The sequence below is a fragment of the Heptranchias perlo genome, chromosome 18 (assembly GCF_035084215.1).
Source record: "Heptranchias perlo isolate sHepPer1 chromosome 18, sHepPer1.hap1, whole genome shotgun sequence".
Lineage (NCBI taxonomy): Eukaryota > Metazoa > Chordata > Chondrichthyes > Hexanchiformes > Hexanchidae > Heptranchias > Heptranchias perlo.
The window spans coordinates 25,787,197-25,808,886 of NC_090342.1; the positions used below are offsets into that span (position 1 = coordinate 25,787,197).

General features: G+C 35.7%; 1 protein-coding gene across 5 annotated transcripts in view; it reads right to left on the bottom strand.

Moving 5' to 3' along the window:
* Positions 1-21,690, bottom strand: part of foxp2 (forkhead box P2) — a 561,942-nt gene that overhangs the window by 40,024 nt on the left and 500,228 nt on the right. For all 5 annotated transcript variants that reach the window (XM_067999554.1, XM_067999556.1, XM_067999553.1 and 2 more), the window contains 4 exons: positions 16,560-16,664; positions 7,241-7,328; positions 5,764-5,847; positions 1,371-1,572 (listed from right to left, as the gene is read on the bottom strand). In XM_067999554.1, coding sequence (XP_067855655.1) covers positions 1,371-1,572; positions 5,764-5,847; positions 7,241-7,328; positions 16,560-16,664 — 479 coding nt within the window. The remainder of the gene's footprint in view (positions 1-1,370; positions 1,573-5,763; positions 5,848-7,240; positions 7,329-16,559; positions 16,665-21,690) is intronic.

The window sequence follows — 21,690 nt, forward strand, 5'->3', positions numbered from 1 at the left end:
TGGCCGCAGAACAACGATAAATTGGTCCGCTGGCCTCTTTCATTTATTACCGGCGAGCTGCAGGTGACAGTCACAGCCCCAGAGGAAGCTCGCCAGTTGTGGTGGGGGAGCGAATTTGACAGGCTCAGACGCCAGGCGAGGGCCTCAGGTGAGACCCTGGAGGAGGTGGAGGAGGCATCCAGCAGTCCACAGATGTAATGCGGAGCTGGAAGCATTCCTGCTTCGTCCGTCTCCACGGTAAGGCAAGTAAAAAAAATTGAATTTTACCTTTCCGGTGGCGGCCTCCGGCAGTCCCTTTAAGGACCATTGGTTCGGCTGCTAAACACCTGAACAAATTGACCACAGCTTGCTCCTGCGTGCTACGTGCATGCACAATCAAATTTTGCAAAGGGGGCCTCAAACCGGCATTAGGCCCCCTATTTGCATATGCCGGTTTTGGCATGGCGACAGTTGAGCTTTAACCAATGTGGCAGATGGTGCACTTCCAGCGTGGAATGAGTGCAAGCGCGCACGCCGCCTGCCATATTGGACCCAAAGGTGCCTGCTTTATGCCTGTAAAATGGGCCCAGCGACATACAATTTCTAGCTATTTCCTCTATCTGCCACTCCTCGGAGCAGCTCAACTGAAAACTTATGAAACTCAACTAACTGATGCTGGTGGTTTCAAGTGTCAAGCAGTGCTGGGATTTGAACTCTCAACCACCTGGTTGGGAGCCAAGTGCTCAGCCACTTGAGCTACTGGACTGAAAACCATTTTTCAGTCTATGCAAAAAATATTGACAAAAAGATCATTGTGTAGTTCTATATAATTATTCTGTTATACTTCATTATATGTTCAGAATTAAGATCAAGAGTATAATTTCTACAGATAGCACAGGGCAGAAAAACATGATTTTAAAACTGAATAAAATTAGTTTTAACTGAAACTTTGTAAGTTACCAAATCACCAACAAATGCAGCATTTTGCTAATGATTTCAGTTTTATATGTGTGTATAGTTCTTAATTAGTCCTTTAGTTTTAAATTTAAAAATGTTAAAAACTATCTACAATATTTAATATAAAAAGTTATAAAATTGCTTTAAAAAAAGCATTCTACTGATCACTACATTGCACCCTTCCTCCCTCTTCTCTCTCCCAAATATCAGTAATAATTTTTCAAATAAATTTGTTCCACATAATTTGGTTTGTGGGGAATGATTGTAAGATGAAAAAAAGGAGTTTAAGTTCAATCTATTTTGGTCAACAAAGGGGATATTATCTCTTTTGATAATCTTCAAAACATATTGAGAACTTAAGTTAAACCAAAAATCTTTAAAGTTATTTGTTAGACAAAAAGTCAGTCTGCTACTGGAGCTACTTAGACTCCTACCTGATGAAATGGGAATGTTGTACTTATCACCATGTCTTCTTCGAATTGGTCCCACATTGTGCACGTTGGCTGGAGTGATTACGGAGGGTCCTTGCGTGACAGGGGTGACTGGGGCTGTTGGTGTGGTGGGAGTCTGAGGTAAGCTCTGTGGGGAAGTCTCTGAAATGTTCTTAGACATTGTGACACTCGACACCAGATTCAGCTGAGGAGGCCCAGGAGGCGGAGCGGGAAAAGGCAGAGACAGGAGAAAGAAGGCTTTAAAAGGTTTGACAAATGAGAGTGGATTCACTTCTACAGCTGTGTTGCCACTAATAAGCAGCAAAGGAAGCAGCCAATCTCAACTAATTACAGGATGAAATTGTATCATAAGAACTCTAATTAGAGGATGCTGTTAGAGATTATCTAATGATCTGATCCAACATTACTCAGGCCCAACTCATTTTAGTCTATCCCAACTCTATAAGAACTGTCTCTCCCATAATAAAAGCTGCTACCAAAAGTTCCATGGTTGCGTCTGTCTATTCTTAAAGGCTGAAAATCAAGGCAGGTTATCAAAGGGATCCAGTTATTGCAAACGGGACTGGAATGTGTTGCTGCGACTTCACTACTGCTGCAGTTTTTGCACAGTCCCAAATCTCAGCTGAGAGGCTCCAGCCAGCTGGAAAATTTTACACTGACCTTTACTCTCACTGCTAATTTGGTGGAATGGTAATGACATTACTACATATTCAAACAAAATTGTCTTAATTGCAAATTAGCCAGAGGAGGCTGAAATTTTTCAAATTAAATATGATTGTAGATGGAGAGGGGAATGGAATTTCTTCACTAACAATCATTTGTGGCATGTGTTAACAAATATAATGAAATGTCAAGTTTGCCAATTCCTCTGGAAGTATCATTTTCAATTTATGATTACAGTGTCAGTTATTGCTGATGTACCCTGGAATGTGGGTGTCAAGGAAGAAAAAGGAAAAAGGTGAAAATGAATGCAAGCTATTTAACAGTATGCCCTTCAACTACTCCTCCCAATAAAACCCCGTTATTCATTATTGAAAAATTCTCACATCACCTCTTTTATATTTACCACACATCCATTGTCATAAATAGCATCTAATTAACAAAATTTACACCCATCCACTGTGAAAAGATTTCTGCCAAATTCTTAAGTGATGCTCTTAATAGCTAATTTGTAGTCATTTTCAATCTATTCTGAAGGGTAATTTCTCGATCTGGGAAAACTGCAATGTTATCTTGTCGCTGCACAAAACTAGAAAATCAGGAATTGTGCAGGAAATTGCAACTGACTAAGTAATTCAGGCACATCTGTCGTTCCAAATGTTATGTATTCATCTATAGATAAACACCTTTTTCATTTGGAGAAGATTATGCATTTAACATTGATTGATCTTACTTTGTGGATTTGTTTTACACGTTTAGAGAGTAGGAAAATTTGTTAAAGAAACAAAAATTAACATATGCCAGCTAATTGTTCTGCATTCTTGGGCAGCAGCCAGGAGAAGCGCACTGGCAGTCTAATAACAACGAGTGGCACCCTGAAGGCATTCCCAAGTGCATCTGTTCCCAATAAACCACAAACTGTTTTATTCTACAGCTACTCATAGCCTGCATATTGATGTGAGGAATCCAGTTGTGTTTATATATAAATTTGGTGGTAATTCTAATACTGTCACTGTCCTAATAAACAAACATCATTAAGTGTTAAAAATTCAGAAAAATCACAACAGCTGTATGAGTATTCTACATAATATGTTTACGGTTAAAAAAAATAAAAACTATTTCTGAAAAGAATTCTTGTAATAATGGCTCTAATAATTTTCATATTAAAGTTTGATTGTAAACGCATTTACTAACAGGGTTGCTAGATAAATCAGTACAGTTTGATAATGGTTTATCTTCACTTTATAAAAAAACATTAATCTAAAATTAATTAGTTCATGAAGAAGAAATTACATATTTTTTCAAAATAAAAAAGACACAATTTTACACCAAAAATAATCTCCAGTTATAAAACTTCATAAAATCACTATTAAATTTTCTGTGACTTATATACTGTATCTGATTGTTATGTTTACAGGGTTATGATAATTTATTTTATCATACAGTAATAACAAGCAGAACATGTTTGCAGGAAAGCCATCATGTTCTGATAAAATGGAATTTATTAAAGCTAAATAAGGAAAAGCATGTAAAAGCTGGGATGAGCACTTAGCTACCTCAACTCATCTGAATATATTCAAGGTTGGGTGAAACTCATTATTCAGGACTTGCAGCCTTGATAACTTTGATTTTCATCCATCCATAGCATGGCCAAAAGGTACCATTTAATGAAGTACCATCCAGAGAGTAAATGGGGTCATATAATAGACAGTGCGGTTGCACCTTGTGTTCATGTACTGATAGCTGTTAAGGGTGCAGTGATGAACCAACAGAGCTCATTTCGCCTTGGTAATAAATTCATACTATTAATATTTATCAAATGTGTGGGCTGTCTCAACTGAGCCACTGCATATGAGGACATAAATCAGTACTATCATATCAATTATGGAGCTCTTTTTGTGCAGTATATAAATTTGAGAGATCTTTTTGTATACTGTTCTCCTTTTCTTCTTTTCAACCATTTAAAGGCTAACAGTGCCATATACCACATTCTGGAGAGCACAAGTGTCCAGTGGGAAGAGAAAAAGACTGTAGTTTCAGTTCAACTTACTCATCTAAGGATTCCCTATTAATTACCCATCATCAAATGCAATTAGTAGTTCTTTCATGTGTGGTTTATGTAATGTAATACTTCAGTTACATTATTCAAGTTCAGTTTTGGATTATAGGCTGAAGATCCTTTATTAGTGTGGATGTTACCACACTGCTGGACTTTTACAAATTTACTGATTGAATAATTTATTTATAAAGAATGAGCTGCAGATTCCTGATGGATTTACTGGATAAGTATTTTATCTTCAGACTTTTTGTAGTTCGGAATGCAATATGGAATAAGAAGTGATGAGAATATCATTCATTTAAAATAAATGAGCAAAGCAGTGTATTAAACCAACTTGTTTTGAAATCAAATTGGTACCCATTTTTAAATGAGCTGGACCAAAATTCTTAATATTAAAAGGTTATAAATTGTGGCAAATAAATTTATAAAGTAATCTGTGACTCGGTAGCTCTAGTGGCTGAGTGTTCAACTCACAACCAGAAGGTCATGAGTTTGAGTCCCTGAGCTGTCCATCATTTGAACACAGCTTCCTTAGCTGAAGTATTACCAGTTTTCAGTTGGACTACATGATGCAGCACCGCAGAAAAGCAATGTGTTTTATCTCAGTCAGAAGAGGGCCGGCACTGCCTCGTTGCCCTGTGTGAAGTGTATCTCCTGTTAGTCAATTACAAAGCACTACTGATAGTGGTCATGAAGTAGCCCATGCCCCACACTGTCCCTGTCCTCAAATGGAGGAGAACTTGTTAGCAATAAGCATTCTGCAAGGAACAAAACAGGCAGAGAAAGAAATATATAAAAACAGGTCAGTTTGGCAGAATTGATGCAGTTTCTATACAGGAATTGTAACAATGTAGTATAGTGAGGTTTTTTTCCAATTCTTGTCCAACACATATTTCCAATAGTCTAGAAAGGCCATTTTTACCAGACCAATCCCACCATATAATTTTACATTGATGCTCAATTTCCAAGGGGTTTTAAATGGTAACTAAACATCCCTGAAAGTAACAAAGCATTTTCAATGTTTAACTTTGAATTATGCTATTTATTGATTTGTGTTTTGATTTTATCATCTCATGTGATTCACTAAGAAAGCGTAAAGATGATATCAATAACTTTTACTGGAAGATTTATTTTTTAATTCTTTTACAAACCAAGTTGATTAAAACTAAAATTCCACAAAAAGATATTTGATTTCATCAGTTCACACCAGATCCTTTTTTAAATAAAATGTTTTAGGTACTATTTTGATGGACAGTAAATTCTAGTCCTTCACCTGTAAGTAACTCCATTCAATGCCTTGCCAGTAATGACATAGCTATATAGCAGTGCAATTGACGCCCAATAAAATTCTCTTCGCTGGCAAAGTGTATTTGTAAATCCATCAAAATAAAATGTTCTAACATTTCGACAGTCATCTCAAGTCAGTTATTTGTCACAAGTGAAGTATATTACTTTGTCAGTGTAGAATGTAGAATGTCTATTTTATTTCAACAAAAAAGCTATCTGCTAACATTTTTCATACCCACACTTAATGCTTAAGTATTGGCATAACCATTCTATATGGAAACTGTCAAGACAATTGTTTATTTTTATGGTACGTAATATTTATTTAACAGTGTGGCCCCTATTCAATCCAAAGTCCAATATTAAACTTACAGGTTTCGGACATGGCTTGGGATCAGAGGGTCTCATGTGGAGGTGGGTCATCATTGCCTGAAGGCGCTCACGTTCTTTAGAAAGCTGTTATTGAAGAAACAGAAAATAAATCTCTTGAAAAACACATTTAAAATGATTGTGATGGAACAGGTCTTATTTCTCTAATTCAAAATAGGATCATGTCTGTTTCAGTCCAATGGCTCTAATTGTAGTAGTAGTTCAGTTTTTTAATAGACTTTTCTTAAAGGAAAAGCCAGCTTCTTCATCTTTTGGAAGTCTCCCCTGTGTTAAAAGGTCACAGAAAAACAAATAACACTTCATCTTTTTGTCAATAGGAGTATTTAGGTCATAGATGTTGTGACAGTAACAAGTTACCAAGAACACAAATAAGTGGGCCCTTGGTGTCCTGATAAAGTCCTGAGGACACTGTTAGCAATGGACTAATGCCAGCAGCTGTGAAGAGGTGAAGGGTTCTCAAAGCACTGTGCCTGCCAGAATCATCTGCACGCTTCATCCTTTCCCTCTGAGGTCCAGTTACTGCCCCCTGCAATCTGCCATCATCAATCTAATTCAATAGAGTGACAGAGACCAGGCAGTGTGAAGCACTGATCTCCGTCACAGAGTGTGGGTCCACACTGCACTGGGTCTCATTACAATTGACGGACTTTACTTCTGTAGATTGTTTCTACAAGCCAGGCAGTGGGAAACCTATTAATTGGCCACTTTGAAAGGAGTATCTTTGGGTGAAGATTGTTTCCTTCTGTTGTAAAATCATATACTAGACAATTATTTAAAATTGCTCTATCTTACTTCCTAAAATCACAAATTTCAAACATATTACTACATTTAAATTAAAGGCTTTATAGATTTCTTACACTTAAAAAATTAAACTTTGTTGAAGTACCATTTTACTGAAAATAAAAGTCCTTGGGCAATCCGATGGTATATATTATGTGTTGGTGTACCAACATATTGCATCACAGAGAGGGAGGATACAGTCTGAAAAAAAGAGGAGAGGCACCTTCCTCCATAGAGAGAAAGGAACAATGAAACTGGAAAGTAAGTCAATCTGCATTGCTCTTAAACACCTTCTCATAGTTAGCTAGAGACCTGGCAGAAGGTTGTCTGCCTAGCTTCTTGGTCACTGAATGATGTATGGACCAGAGGAATTTAAAGGAGGGGACAAAAATATATATATTTCTTAAAATGAAGCGAGGGTATTACTTTCAAAGTAATCCTTCACTACATTATTATCTACTCTTTTATCTGGCAATTAATCCACATTTGAATCTGAAATCCCAGCATTAATTTAAACACATTTCCATGAAATACACTATTATTTGTTAAGAAAAAGCAATTTATGCACCATGCAAAAAAAAAGCATGAATCGAGAAGGACCAAAAACAGGAGGAGCTTGAGTATACAGCATGTTTATTTTGATATGCTTATTGTGCACAAAGTACTAAAACCAATTTACCTGAATTTCCAACTGCTGCACAACTTGCATCTGGACCCGACACTGTGCAGTACTTCTATCATCTAATGCATGTTCATTATTAAGGTGCCTGTAAGCAGCAAATATGTATCAATGCATTTTAGTACACTACAATTGCTATTTTTGTAACTCTATTAGACATCATAAAAAGCAATGTTACAGCCAGATGATATTGCATATGATATAACAAGAGATTGCCAGTGGATCAGTTTGTATTCTATCAGTTGTAACATTCAATTGACAATTTTTGCTACAGTAAATACATAAAAGTCCATTGTCTACACCTTTAAAGGAACAAGATGAGATTAGCAACAACCAGAAAAGTCATGAGTATACAAATAGCCAATGTTTTCTTTCCCCATTGCCTGCAAATTTATCCTTTTTAAAGAGTTTCACAAAGTTATGATTGACCAGAATTTAAACTAAAACTGTTACATATTTCAGCTATTTTAAGGAACACAACCACAGTAGGGCTGATTCCGTGCTCGCAGCGAGGGGCAGTGCTCGCAAAGAGTACATTGTGGGAAATTGCAGGGGCACAATCATGTCCCTCCACCCAATAATTTTAACGGGCAGAAAAACGCAGGCACATATTCCACAATGTGCTCCCCACGATTGTGACAGCACCAAATCGGCCCTGGCATGTCAGGAAAAATGTAAACATTTTATGAACTGGTCAGCGCACACCATGAATACTTGAATCTAGCCATGAATTTCATCAGGTCTTTCAGAAAACACTAAAGGAGACATAATTCTGCTAAACTTTTATTTCTGTGAGTTGAATTAATGGCCAGTTCATTAATTTCATCAGTCGCCAAAATGTCAAAGTAAACATGTGTACAATCACTTCTATATATTATATTTCCAATTTCAAGTATGGTCTTATATATTACTTGAATTTCCATATTAGCTTTCACTTTTTATGAAGCGTAAGCATCAATGTTTCTCGGTCTATTTCAGTAATACTCGAACAAATTGCTCGTGTGATGGATTTTTTCCACATTTGACCTTCTTACAACTTTTAAGAGAAAGGTTAAGCAGTTTTAACTTTAGGATCATTACTTCTCCATCGACATACTTATTCATTGACATACTGCCTCAATTTGTCTAATCCTAGCAATTGGTGTTGGCAGAGAAGTAGTTTTAGGTAACAATTATTTTGATGGAATATAATTCCACCTCTGTATGAGCAAGACTTCCCAACTTTCCCTTAGATTATAGATTTGTGTTGGGTCTTACATACAGAGCATTTAATTAAGACACAAGTGACAATTCTACCTTTAAAATACCTCATAATGGTCATCTGGATCTCAAGTTTAGTTTAAAACACTGAAACATGATATTCCAGAGAATGTCACAGAAATTACTACATGGAAACAGACCATTTAGCCCAATTAGACCATGTTGGTGTTTATCCTCCACATGAGCAGTAATCCTAATCCCACATGCCTCCACAGTCTGAAATTGTGGCATGTTAAAACCGACAAAACTAACACATAATATAAATCAGTAGCACAATGGTGCTTTCATTAGTAAGAATCTTATGAGGCAGTAAGAAAAGCATATAACTTTGAACTGTGAATTTATTCTTCAAATCTGCATTTGATTTTTAAAATCAGACACAAACAGCCATTTTCATATGTCTTTTTCAAAGCAGATTGACTAAAATTATATATTCCTCTCCACACCAATTTTAGAAAAATAACCAACACTTGGACTGTGCTGCCCTGAAAAGAGTGTTTGAAAAAGTTTTGGATGAAAATGGTCAAATGTGATTGGAAAGAAAATATATATAGAAATGCAAATCATAGTATCATAGTAGAAACAACACAGGAAGAGGCCATTCAGCCCATCGTGCCTGTGCTGGATCTTTGAAAGAGCTATCCATTTAGTCCCATTCCCTTGCTTTTTCCCCCATAGTCCTGTAAATTTTTTCCCTTCAAGTATTTATCCAATTCCCTTTTGAAAGTTACTACTGAACCTGCTTCCACCATCCTTCCAGGCAGTGCATTCCAGATCATTACAACTCCCTGCATAAAAAAATGTTTCCTCATGTTGCCTTGGATATTAATGTAAATGAAAAAAAAATGTTATTGCAAAGTTTACCTAAATATTTTGCATTTTTTTAAGTTAAGGTCTGCTATAACTAAAAATTGGTTAACTGCCATCACAGTTTGAATACTTTGGCTAGCAACAGTAAATTGGAAAAAAAATGGGCTGAGACCCTTAGTACAGGACACCACCAGGCGGAAAAGACTAGACGACAAGCTAAACTAAGAAGTAATTGTTAAGTGCTACCAAGCATGGGTTATAATAGCCTGGAGATTGTAGAAGGAAGAAAGGACTGACCAGGTACCAAAGTTTCTAGGCTTAATATGAATGTTATCTTGAGTACTGCTGTTGATAAGGATAGAGGGAGTGTTGAAATATCCAGCTAAGAGGTACAATGTGACCCAGATGCAAAAAAATGTAGTTTTGTTCTTTAAAAAAATCCTCAAATCCCATGTAAATACACAGCTGGAGGGGTGCCTTAGTAAAGATATGATTGCAGCCTCATGTATAAAAAGAGGACTGTTTAAAAAAAGGGAACTATAACATCTTCAAATAGCTAAAGAAACAAGAGATCTTTTTGAAAAAGAAACACCAAGTGAAAGTAAGGATAAGTGTTGAGGAGGAAATATGCAAAAACATTGGAGTGAAATAACAAGGAACTGAGAAGATAAAGAAAACTAAATAAAATCTTAATAAGCAAATGAATTTGATTGAGGAAAATTTTAAATAAAATCAAAATTCCACCTTTAAAAATATTGTTATTGTATTTTCCCTATTCCTCTCGACAGAGTTTGGAACTATCTAAAGCTATTATAATTTGTACACTCATGCACTGATGTTATGATTTCATAGGTTGTGGCTCATTTCAGGGTTTATTTATGTTTAAATGATGACACTCCCCCAGTGATTCAGTGAGTTTACCCAGTAAGTAGCTGAGCCATAGGGACCAGTAAGGTCCCAGATCAATCCTTGGTCTGTATTGTGTGTGCTGATTTCAGCCCAAGGCTATAACTGGTCTCAGAGACTCTGGGTTAGGGAGCAGAAAATCGGCCAGGGTTCTTGCTTCTGATCACAGTATCCCCTTGTGAAAGTGAGCATGTGTAGATGTTTGGAGAGGTAAGGATCATATGCCCGTACTCTTGTATGCCAACACCTACTCTCAAGGATCACACATTAATAATGGCCATATAAATTTATCTCTAGCAAAGAAGGAGGATGGGTATAAACATGGTTCTTTTTGTTCAAACAATTAATTTTTTTAAAATTAGGCACACCTTTAGCAAATATGCAGTCCTTCACATTTGCTATAAATGAGAATCTTAATGAATAATTAAAATATAATAAAACAAAAATGCCCTTCAACTACATTACACTTCAGCAATTCTAAAAAAACGATAGTTAGCTACAGTCAATGCCATTGCTGCTCTGTGAGTACCGTATGCATGAAAATAGTTAACAACATTGCCCATCAACCTAGACCACATAAAGATGATATCTGCTGACGTTTGTTAACATCACTCCATAGAATGAAGCTGGAAATAGTGGCAATGTTACATCACAGTCGATGTTTGTCTTGATTCAATTTTCAATGGGAATCCAAAAGATTTATATCCTAAAACAAGCCTTCATTGCACTAAATGAAAATAAAAAAGAAAGGTCTTTGCAAAGTTACGTGAGGTAATGTCTCTCTGTCGAAATTATTATTGATGACAAATTCACAAAGCACCCTTAAAAGGACACAGAGTTTGGAAATGCCAAAGCTGCCACTTTCCTTTCTGTAATTATAGGCTAGCTCGCAGCCCTCTTATTATTTAAAGAATAAACTCCGGCAGATCAATGAACACTTGCAATATTCCATGCATTTTTTCTGCTACATCTGCTGTCTCTCTTTCTTGCTATTGTTTACCAGCAATGAGCAAAATAATAGTCTATTCATTCTCATATTTAATTATGCCAATCATGCTAGAGAAATTGGACAGAATCAGAGAAAAGGTATAAATAAACTGCCAGAGTAATAAATCAAGAGATCTTTCATAGGTTTAAATTATTAATCTATTTATTTATGATTATTTTATACAGAAATGATGACTCTCTTTCATGCTTTAGTAACCACTTCAGGTAAGACATATTGCTCCTCACATATTCTCTGTGATTTATATAACAAGAATGAGATAAGCTGAAAAATGATAGGATTGGTGGATTTTTCTCAGTCTGTGCTTAATTGCTGTTTCAAAATGCATATGCAAAGGGACATTTCATTAATCATTTAATCACATCCCTAGCAGGAAGTTGGACCTAATGTTGCAAATACCCTTTTCATTTCAATACTCCATAATGCTATCGTATGCACTTGATATATTGCATATGTCATAAATTATAGCTGCTTCAAAACGACCATGTGGGTTGTTATCCCCATAGATGCTTGTTACAAAACCTTTATTAAGTTTTCTACTTATTGCCAGTTCTATTTCACAGCTTCATTCCAGTCTCCAATAACAGCTATTTCTAATGTCAAAGGTCTGTAAATTACCCATGCAATCTCTAACACCATTTCACAGACCCGTTCTACTTCTACTGGTCTGCTAACAAGGCGATTACACACAAATTACTGAATGCCTATGAAATATTTAAGTGCATCCTACTTTGCTATGCATTAATAAGAGGAAAGCAGGCTCTGGAATTCTGGTTAGCTGCAGTCCCTAATGTCCCCTAATGAGCCTCTTACAGTGACTCTAGTTCAAATACAGAGGTGAAGGAAAAATGCAAAGGGTGCCTTCAAAAAGCCAGCACTGTACAAACATTCCATGAGCCAGCTCTAATTTATGGGTCACTTTATAGGTATATTGATTTTTGTTTTCAAAATGGAATAAATGATGTGGTTGTCTACCATTCAGTAAAGGGATGTGAAAGCTGTTTGCTAGATGCTTGATTCAGCCAGACCTGATGCTTAACTGTGAAACTTGAATATGATTAGCATCTCAACTTGCTCACATTATTAATTAAATTATTGTTTTTATGGATTTAAGCAGCAGAGTAAAGCAAAAAAAACACAAAACTCATCTAATTTGATTTTTTTTCATAACTGCCTTTTAAATTATTGGCCTTGATAAACAGAATCTACAGTTGAAGTTGTGATTGATTGAAATAGGAACTACGATAATCTGACACATTTCAGAAACTGAATTTCACCACTTAATGCATACATTTCATGCCAGTCACCACAGTTTAATGTAAATGGCAATATATTCCAAACAACACAACCAACCAGAAATTGTTTTTAGGTTAAGATTGCATTGTAGTTAGGTCACATTTTCTACAGGATACTTTTCTTGCACTTTCAGTTCTATTTATACTGCATTTACATGAGAGAATGAACTTTATTTGCAACTCTTGGTCAAACTGCATTTAATTCCTTTGATGTTTACATGGCACCTTCAGTGAAAATATTGGATATAATCATGTTACTGTCTGACACATGAACTACGATGTACACATGGTCAATGGAAAATCAGGGAAGTTATTGAGTTTCCCCAATACCAATCATTATAATTTTCAGCTGATTTAAACATGCTACCAGTAGTCCAGAACTTCAAAAATCAGTACTTTCTTTTTAACAGCGTGCATTTTAATTCGAAGCAGTTGGAAACCTGGCATAGCAACACATTAGATTAGAATCTGACAAGTGCACAAAAGCTGGCAAACAAGGCAATTTTATTAATAGATTCATTGTGCACACTCTTACAAAGTAAATATTTTCAGCTGTGAAATTTCTGTGAAGAAAATTCCTCTCTGCACAGGTTGCAATGTTTAGAACCCAAAGAACATGCAGTCATCTTCTGTATCACATTCTATATAGCAGCTATGATAAGTGTTGTTTGACTTTCCACCAAGCACAGCTGTTAAAATTAGTGACAAGATAAACTGGATTAGTTGATCAATCTTTGCAGCACAACTCTGCCTATAACCCAGATTTTTTTCTTTGGGCCAAGTATGCTAACATTTTAAAGTGATGTCCAGCTGAATGAATTTTCCTGGTACTTAAATGTTAATTGAATAAAATTTTACACTTGGTGTCTGAATCAACCACAAATAGTACGTAACATGTACACACTTCTCTTTATTGCATTTTTAATTTATATATATCTTGGTAGGTTTGCAATCTAAGTATGGATTCTGGTCAGTTTTGGTTGATGAAGATGTCATTCTAAGCTAGAATATCTCCAAAGGAAAGATTTTTTCTTTCTTTATATTTATCCTTGAACAGTGGTGTTCTCACTGATACATCTCTTTTGGCATAAAAGGTTTCTTCTGACACTAACAATGTTTTCTTCATAAGATTAAAACACCATCGTTCTTTGTACTGCGTATCACATTTTGGCAGTCCGTTACATACAGGTTAAAAAATAGAAACCTCTTTTAACTGACATGCTTTAAAGCACATCTTTCTGATCCTATATTAAAAAAATCCATTGCACAAAAACTACTCAGCAACCATTGGAATGGTGATTAAGTTTGCAGACAAAATACACCAAACCACCAAACTTTCCAAGTTCTGTCATTTCACAGTATGTTTCATCTAACATTTATAAGTCAGTAATGAAGATGTACTGTTAAATTTTACCATGAATCTGCTGGCTCTTTACTAAATAACCTGCAAAATGGTTAGCTTCTGTCATCACCTTTTTATGCAGGGAATCAAAAATGTGTATAAGCAAGCCTTTGGCAATGTCTAACTTGCACAAATGTTTATTACTTAACTGTTGGTATGACTCTTTTATAAATACTTTGCTTAGTCTCAACTGAGACTTTACCGTAAGTTCCTTCTGTCTCTCTTAATAATGATCTATTTTAGTAACCATAAAATGATCTTGCCACACCAGGGGGCAGTAAACAGCTCTGCCCCAAAACCTCATAACATCAGTATAAAGTATAATAGATCCAAAAATATTGAATAAACCCAGAGTATTTTCAATAATTACACTTTTGAAGGTGTTAAATGTTTACACAAAAAAACATAATATTAATGAGTCTAATGACTTCAATGAGATCATTAAACTGTAAACGGGATAAAACTAAATTCCCTAGCTTTATGAATGATTCAGTTTGTATCGTACATTCACTTAATACACTAGCCAGCAAATACACCACCACAGAAATTTAAAGATAAAAATACATTCAATTCCTTAGACGTTAGTCTTCACTTCACCCAAAATCCTTTCCATTATCAGAAAAGCAGGACAGCAGCACTGTGTTTTCTACTGTAATCCCCTTTCCAAATGCTTCTGTGTAACTGGCTTTTAAGAGAAAAACTGTAAACTGCTTCTTAGTTAAGAGAAGTTCCACTTCAGCACCCAGACAAGATTCCCTTAGAAATTTCCATCAGTCAACTATCTGAATCCACAACATTGGCCTGGATAGTTTTTCATTCCAATGGTAAGCATGCTTTATTAATTTTTTATTGCAGTACAGTATATTTGCATTAACTCCACTGCAAACCAGTAGTGTGCTTTTTCTTTCCTTTTATGAGAATATGCTTAGATTAGGAATACTCTAAGGCCCAACCACCTTAATGACTTAACTGCTATTCTGAGTTACATATAACATGCTTGGGAAGCTGCAGCCTTTAATTCTGTTTTTCACTATAAAGTTAATGGATTGGAAAACAGTTTGTCTCTTAACTAAGAAGCATTTAATAGAAAGCTAAATCTGCTGCAAAGAAAAAAATGTAATTGTCAATAACCCATATTAACATTATAACTATGTCTGCTAGAAGTGGGTCACCATCTGAAGATCAAAGTACCCTTTTTTAGTACAACCGTATTTCTGAATTTTATGCATTGCAGTCTATTTACAATTACGAAACAGAATGCTCCAAGGATACTAAAAAGCATTTTTCTAAATGGTAGCCACAAAACACATTGGTTTGGAAGTTATTTACAATTCTTATTGTTCACAGATCACACTATTTTAGACAATTGATTATTGATGTGCAAGTACGCATTACAAATTTTGATCTTGCTTTAATGAAGTTAGACTTTGTAAACATTAAATTTGAAATGTAATTATCCATTTATTTCCATTCATTTATTAACATATTTTCTTTTCATGTGTTATTTCAAAAATCAAGATCAAGTTTTAACCCACATCCTGTTGAACGAGAATAGTTGGAATCCATAAATAAAATGTTGTGACTTGTACTTTTAGGGTTAATTAACAACTGATCATGGCAGATAACGACCAAGCAACATAATATAGATTAATTCTTGACCTATTTGCTCTTACATTACATTTTTGTGACAATTTACTCACCAAATCTTCCAAAGTATAGTCTAATATTGCGATATTATCTAAAAAATCTAATTTTTCTAAGTTTCTCATTTGCAATAGAATCTAGCAATAGTTAAGTAAATGATAATAAAGAATCAATAATACACAATGTCATTTTTTTCCTTGACCATTATATTTGCATTATGTTTTGGGACCAATTCCTTTTTCTGGTGTTTCTTTCTTGATGCTGAACTGTTTTGCAATACCCTGTAATCTACAGTACTGTAAACACATCTTCTTTGATGTTCCAGCTAACATCCTGGCAACAAAGCAATGCAATTACAAATGAGCTAATTAACTAAATTGTTGATGGAGCATGAACAGTTCATTCACCCTGTTAGTTGCACCATGACAACAAGGGATTCTCAAATTGTGAAGTTACTCATCTATACAAACTGCCTACAGCCTATACCAGACGAAAAGAACAAGAATGAACCATCCAGAGGACTCTTGTCACCCAAGCTGTTGTAGTTTTACATTGATTTTAATTATACTGTCCATTTTCAGATCAGTGGGCAGTTTTAAATTTGTACTTTCACTTATACATTTCAATCATTAAAGTTTGCTGGCAGGATTGGTTTTATCTAATAAGTTGCAACTCAGGGATCAATGACTTACGACATTTTAGAAAAACATTTTTTTCTTCAAAAATCATATTCAGAAAAAGGTGAATGACTAAAACCCACAAGAAAAAGTTCAGAACATATTAAATATACGTGTATGGGAATGCCACTGGAAAATTAGCAATTTTAAGATGTTTTTGTATGTGGTGCAGACGTATTAATGTCCTTCAACGGGTTAATTTCAATTAAAAGCGCAGATTGTCTGCATAGCTATGTATATGTTTCATATATACTTTATAAATAAACAATGGTTAAGAATCTGCCAATAGTCTTACTGTCTGCTTATATGATACACTTACTTCAAAAACTGTCCAAAATCTTCACAAATACTTTCACATCCAGGCCATTTACACACGCCATGGCCATAGAGAGGATGACTGGCCCCAGATTCCTCATGTGATGAGCTGTAGTAGGATAAAACGGCGTCAGATTAATCTCAAAAGCCATAATCGTTGGAGGCTGCTAGCGCCTGTCAGGTTACGATCAGTGACAAACGGGTCAAAACAGGTCAATTGAGCTCAGAACAGTCAGGAAAAATTAATCATTCTATTGAATAGTACAACTGCCAAGGCTGTATGATGTTCCAATTAGGAAAGAAAGAGAGCCAAAGATGGCTGTTAATAAAGAGTGAAAGAAAATGGGATGACTGCATAACACTGCCTGATTATTTAGCCAGGTGACACTGATGTAAGATTTTTCACATCAAAATGCTGAATACAGTCATCACAGCAGAAACACAATAATTTTAACCTTCACTCTACATAAAATTCAACTCTGGGAGTAAGACAATCAGTATATTCACTTGATACAAGTTGTTTCAAAAAGCGATAAAATGTTAAATTGTATGTATTTATAATGAGAATTCTCTGTTTACTGTATAAAACCATTAATTGAACAGTACACAAATGATGTTCTAATTCTTTATTGACAATATTATCTCATAAATTGAGATTTATGAATTGGCAAATCCAGCAAAAGAATTATTTTCACAAATGTGTTGTGTAATACAGACACTTGGCATCAATTGGTTACCAAAAACTGTCACAGCATCCAAATATTTGTAAACAGAAACCTTAGATATATTTGCCATAAATTCTTAACATAAAAGACTTCTAACACAAATAAATGCTCTTAAAATACTCAGCAAATTTCCTATTTTCTCAAATAGAACTGCGCCTGTAATTCTCCTCTTCCCTTGTATACACACATATTCAGCTGTGCACAACTGGTCCCGTTTATAAAAGTGAGATTTTCTCCCGTGTGTAAAGTGTAGTGAGGAAATAAGAAGACAATAATTTATGAAATAATGTGGCGTACTAACTCTGTCTTAGCTGATGTCTACGGAACTGTGCACAGAATAAATAGGCAGATGGTGTTGATCAAGGTAATCCACTTTCCAGGACTTTTAAAATTTCCAAAGCAGGTAGTTTTTGTTGAAATCCCGCTTTACTTTTTAAAGCACTTAGATTTCTCACACTAGAGTAGGTCATAAAAAAAGAATTTCTATGGTTCCAGTTGCACCCACATCAATGCAGAGAGGAAAATCAGTTTACTCGAGAGCAAACAGCAGAACTGAAGGGATGGTTGGACAGGTATCAGTAGACTTCTGCAAAAATGAAAGATTTTCATTAACTCTTACTGTACCCATGGACAAATTGTGTTCTTTGGGTGTGATTGGGCTGCGGGCACATCAAAGGAGATTTCTCGAATATCACCAGCACTCCACTATTTGATCCTAGAGAATCAGGTCAAAGATGACCTGGCTGTGTATCAATATTTAGAGTTCTACACCCTGCATGGATGAAAACTTGATTTTCACAGTCAGTTTTCAGCCAATTGATGGGTGTTTTTTCTAGTGTGGGTCTAACCCCCATATGGATAGTGGGACTTAGTAGGCACTGAATAAAAGGTAACTAAGTACTTTTGATTTTTTGAAAAAGGTAAAGAACAGATAGATGGTTTACAAGGTACAAATGTATAAATGTAAAATTCAAGTTGACAAAAATAGGAGACTGAATGGAGAAATAGAAAGACAGGATGAGAAAAAGAAAAATACTTTAAATTCAAATGTATTTTTTATATCAGTTGCAGATAGGGACAATATTACAATAGTAAAGATAATCCCCACATGTAAATAGCTTCATTACCGTAATATTAGTTTGTCAAAAATTGGAAAATTTCTGAAATGTTACTTTAAGGTATTAAAAAAGTGATTGTTCCTTTCTCACCTCAAAGCCTGCTTTGTTCTTTCTGTGCAATTACAACTAATTTTGAAGTTACAGTCACTGTTCACTTGTGGAATACCATATTCAATTCAGCTGCCAGCAGCCTTTTGTAGTATGAAAATATGGGTTCCTGCAACTCTGAGCCACCAAATGTGTTTGTTAGACAATTTATTTGTAAGGAGTTTGTTGTGGCTTGACGTTACATGGGAGGTAACTTCTGATTGTTGTCCAGTGTGCATGAAAACCACATGTGAGGGGCTCTGATTCCACTAAAAACGATTCATCATTTTATCATTGATAGGTAATATTGTTCTAGAATGATTAGGTTTCGACATCAATGAAATTGCTTTCTTCTTCAAAGGAATTAAGGGAATAAAAGTCAAGATCCTAGTTTCGTTCCTTCATCCTTACTGCATTTCTAAGGAGTGTTCAAACTAAAAACCTTCTGAAAGTATTTTATGCGAAACTCCTTCCCTGCATATAATAAGATACTGTTCCATTCCAAGAGACTCTAAGAAGAGACTGAAAGAGCAAACTAGCTCCTGGAGTGGAAAGTTTAGGTACATGCAATTTTAGGCAATGCTTAAAAAAAGACTTGCATTGATATAGTGCCTTTCATAACCTCAGGATGTCCTAAAATGCTTTACAACCAATTAAGTACTTTTGAAGTGCATTCACTGTTGTAGTGTAGGAAACACAGCAGCCAATTGGTACACAACAAGCTGCCACAAACAGCAATGAAATAAATGATCAAATCATGTTTTAGGTGTTTGTTGAGGAATAAATTTTGGTCTGGACACTGGGAGAACTCCCCTGCTTTTCTTCGAATAGTGCCGTGGAATCTTTTACGTCTACCGGAGAGGGCAGAAGGGGCCTCGGTTTAACGACTTATCTGAAAGACGGCACATCCAACAGTGCAGCACTCCTTCAGTACTGCACTGAAGAGTCAGCCTAGATTATGTGCTCAAGTCTCTGGAGTGGGACTTGAACCCACAATCTTCTGACTCAGAGGTGAGACTGCTACCAATGAGCCACAGCTGATACTTTGTATATAAAGTAAATGCCTAGTAGCTTAAATTTTGTATATATTTTGAAGTGTCAATAAATTGGATTAGTTGAACAATGAACACGTGAATCCTACATAAATTCCAATGTGTCGGTTACCACAATCATGCTTAGGCCCAGATTTCAGATTATAAGGGGCATGATTCGGTGGCAGAAACTGTTATCAGCCCATTTAAATTAGAAAACTGCATTTTAAAAGCCCAAAGTGTAACATAGGATTTGTTTCAACATCACATGAAAATGGTCTAACCTCTGTGGTTCCTGGCAGTCTACAGATTAAATGTAGTTACACCATACTAAATCTGCAGCAATGCTTCTGGTTGTCTTTTACTCTCTTCCCCAGATGGCCTGATAAACCCTGGTCAAAGTTGCCTTCAGGCACTGTGGCACATGAGTTCACCTCTAGCTATACACCCAAAGTAACAGAATTCAGGCCTTTGAATCTGGGTTTCCAGGTTAAACTCCAATGCATTCTCATTCTGGCTACCAGAAAATAAGTCATATTTGTAAATAAGATGCCGCAATTATGGATCTGACAACACCACACTAATTACACGCATAACCATCAGCCCAGTTTTGAGAACTATCTGTTTAAGCTTACCATATCACCGAATTCACAAAGCACTTTTTTTTCTTCTGACTCCATCCAATCATGTCCTTCATTTTGATATTTTTTTCTGATTAAACCTAAAGAACCGTTGTGATTAATAAAGATTTTGCTTCTCAGTAAATCTATGGCACAGCTGCCAGACTTATTGATACTTCTACGCTAGCTGTTGCTTTACCTTATTAGTACCGCAGAGAATGTCACTGTTGCTGTTGCAAACAGCTGGAATCAGTTCAGATGATTCCTGAGCCTGGGAACCCCCCCCCCCCTCCACCCCACCCCAACAGCAAGCAGGTAAGCATGGAGTCTTTACAGTATAGTAACATAATAGATAAAAAGAGGGTATTCCATTGGGAACTGTAAAAGGAGCAAAGACTTCATACTCATTATGATGACATCACGGTGGCATGGTGCACTAGAGCAATAATGCAAAATTTATGACTTTGGAGAACACAGGTACAATCCATTAGACACTGAATTGTTGATCTCATTTGTGCTGTTGTGAGGAGAAATAAACAGAGCCCAGGTGTTGAAAGTTAGAGGACGAGTGAGCCCAGCAGCTGCTGCATGCCTCCTAGTGGCTGGTTTAAGGGAAACATGGATTGAGGCCTGGGCAAATTGGCTGCCCATTCTCTCGATAGTTTGTAGTGCAAGGGCTAGGAAGATTAGAGGACTGGGAAGAAACTAATAAAAATATAATGCCATGAGTGAGTTACCAAGGACATTCTCAGAATGGAAAAAATCTATATGTCACAGTGCTCCATTGAATACACAAGTATATTTTTTTTTAAGAAATAAGAGAATTTATTCAATTAATAATTTGATTTATCCTTAATTAGAGTTGTTTAACTATTGAGAACGTTTTAATATTTTTCATGCTTGTCAGCTCTTTCCAATGGTTAACATCTTGAAAATGTTCTTAAAAAAAAACAAAGAATTATACATACAAGATCATCTCAGCCCCAAAAAGCAGATATTGCAGCAGTGACCCATGGAGCTATGATGAGGCTTATCTTTTCTGCCTTGATGTAAAAAGATTTTTTTAAAAAAAATAATCATTTCTAAAGGGAAAAAGGCAAAACTATTTTTTTTATTGGGGAGGGGATCAAATCACTTCCTACAGAAGTGACATGATGATGTGCTTTAATGCAATTTATGCCATTGTGTTATGGATTTGTGAACAAATGAAAAAGTTTTTCCAAATGCTCTGAAATGATATGGTGCTCTTTTAAAATCATAGTATGGAATTAAAGCAGTAACTGTATATTAATTCCATAAAGGAAAAGGACCACAATTTAAACAAACAAAATTATACTTCTTGAAGCAAGTTGAATTTGGATTAGGTTTTGGGAGGTATGGGTCATACTTTCATCAAGAAGGTTGTTGATTTCACTAAGAATGGAAAACAGACAGCCTATAGGAGGTCAGGCAAGGAACTGGTACTGGAATGTGATAGTAGTCAAAATCTGAGTAGAAGCAAGAAAGAACAAGGAGTTTAGAAGGAGGGATGTGAAAGTAAAGTTTTTCTTATGG